General features: G+C 33.8%; 1 protein-coding gene across 1 annotated transcript in view; it reads right to left on the minus strand.

Annotated features, from left to right (window-relative positions):
* LOC107662843 (dnaJ homolog subfamily A member 2-like) overlaps positions 1 to 2,239 on the minus strand; it is a 7,459-nt gene that overhangs the window by 1,864 nt on the left and 3,356 nt on the right. Inside the window, exons 6-9 of the mRNA XM_016452959.1 lie at positions 2,033 to 2,060; positions 1,757 to 1,953; positions 954 to 1,098; positions 747 to 874 (exon numbers count right to left, since the gene is read on the minus strand). Coding sequence (XP_016308445.1) covers positions 747 to 874; positions 954 to 1,098; positions 1,757 to 1,953; positions 2,033 to 2,060 — 498 coding nt within the window. The remainder of the gene's footprint in view (positions 1 to 746; positions 875 to 953; positions 1,099 to 1,756; positions 1,954 to 2,032; positions 2,061 to 2,239) is intronic.

Consider the following 2,239-nt stretch of genomic DNA (forward strand, 5'->3'; position numbering starts at 1 on the left):
TTTTATTTTTTTTTTATTTTATTTTATTATTTTTTTTTTTTATGGTTTTAGGTAACCATAATAACAAGAAAGTAGCTCCAATACCCAACTTCTAAGATAAAAATGTAACATTTTACCCAATATTTGTATACTTTTGAAAACCAGTGTTGTTTTTTTAAATAATTATTTATAAACTATTACTCTTAATACTATTAAAAGTAATATTATTAAATACTATTAACTACTATTAATATTTTTAATTAACTTTTATTTTTTGTATTGAAGACCAAACAAAGTAGTTTCGCTTTTACAACAAAACACAGCGTATTCATAACATGGCGGCAACAACAATACTACAGCAAGAATAAAAGTTACGCCTTCTTTCTTTGCGTGAACATTTGGGCGGCGTTATGCAAATCTTCCCAGATAGTGACGTAGATATGTGGGGGCGTGTTAGAACGAGCCGTTTTAGGTAGGCATGGTTGACTCTTAACTTTTATAAAGAATATCTCTTTGGATTTGAGACTTTAGTCTTTGCAACTTTACAGATCTTCTTTATGCACCAAGAGCTTGTAACACTCCAAAGAGAAAGGAAAAATTGAAATCGCATCATATGACCCCTTTAATTAGTTTTGGTTTTAGTAATTTCAGTACTCCAACTTAAAATTATAAGTTCTTTTTAATTTAATATTAATATTTTATTTCAGCTTAATTTAGAAAATTTTTCATAATTTTAGTTAACAATAACAACATTGTTGAAAACTCACCGTTAGTTTCTCTGTGCTGATCCAGCCATTCTCAGGAAACTTGACGTCAAACTTGATGTACAGATCTCCTTTCTCAAAGGGGTTTCTGTACTGAGGCATTCCTTCCCCTCGGATGACCCTTATAGAACCTGACAACGAGAACACAACATTTCCTACAGCATATTCTACAAAAACATGAACAGAACATTGACAAACCATTATGCTTACCTGGCTCTATGACTTTGCCAGGGGGATATTTGATGACGAGATGTCGTCCGTCAAGGTGCGTGAGCATGAACTGAAATCCGCACAGCGCCTCCACCAGACCAATCCTGTGGGACATGTGCAGATCATTTCCATCACGACGGAACTCCTGTAAACACAGACATCATAGGTATTTGAGCTTTAAAAGAAAAGAAAAAAAAAACACATTTTAATGTTATTATTCTTATAATGCAAACATTTTCATTCTGCAAGACAGCACATCTTAACTGCCTGAAAGTGATTAAATGCTGCTTGCTTTAATATACTTTAAGGGATCGTTCACCCAAAAATTCACCCATTTATCAAAATAATATTCTTGATTCAACATAAAATGTAAGTAAATTAATTATAAATTGAATGAATTAGAACTGAAACTTGAAATCCTGTATGCAACACAAGTAATGACGCTTTTTTTGAATAGTAATTTTAACAGGATTAAATTTACATTTAATCATTTCACATTATTTCGGATTATTAAAAATATCAAAACTTTTTCAAAATTACAAATACTTTATATATTCAAATTTAAATGTCAAAATAATAAATTATTATTAATAATAATACATATGTATACATTGTATTCTAACCTTTATATTTTAGACCATTTTTGTACAGATTACTATAAAATATATTGATAGATTTCAGTGTGCACATTATCTATGGAAGAACACTGGGCAAAATAACCAATACATTAACAGATAATCAACATAGTTGTTGATTAGAGTCCTACTATTGACTCCACACTGCTCATTGTGTGTGTGTGTTACCTCATGATCTTTCTCCTGCAGCACCAGTATAATGTCTCCAGGCTCTGTGTTGGGCGACTGGTCCGCCTCTCCGCTGAATGTGATCTTCTGTCCGTGTTTCATTCCTTTATCCACATGCACTTCCAAGACCTTCACCTCTTTACACACTTTACGGCCCTCACACTCTTTACAGCGGTCTTTCTCATGGATCACTTCCCCTAAAAACGCAACCAAGCATCGAATTGTTGTATTCAGACCATCACAAATTGAGTTCACTGAATGAAAATTAATTCTCACCCTCTCCATTGCAGTCGGTGCACACAGACTCTCAGCGACCAGCACGGATCAGCTCCAGGCATGACAAAGCATATATCGTTCCTCTTTTGGAAGACCAAACAATGTAGTTTCGCTTTCACAAACGAAACACACATCACCTTCACGACATGGCGGCAGCAACAATACTACAGCGAGAATAAAAGTTACGCCTTCTTTCTTTGCGTGAAC

The sequence above is a fragment of the Sinocyclocheilus anshuiensis genome, unplaced genomic scaffold (genome assembly GCF_001515605.1).
Source record: "Sinocyclocheilus anshuiensis isolate Anshui unplaced genomic scaffold, SAMN03320099.WGS_v1.1 scaffold739, whole genome shotgun sequence".
Classification (NCBI taxonomy): domain Eukaryota; kingdom Metazoa; phylum Chordata; class Actinopteri; order Cypriniformes; family Cyprinidae; genus Sinocyclocheilus; species Sinocyclocheilus anshuiensis.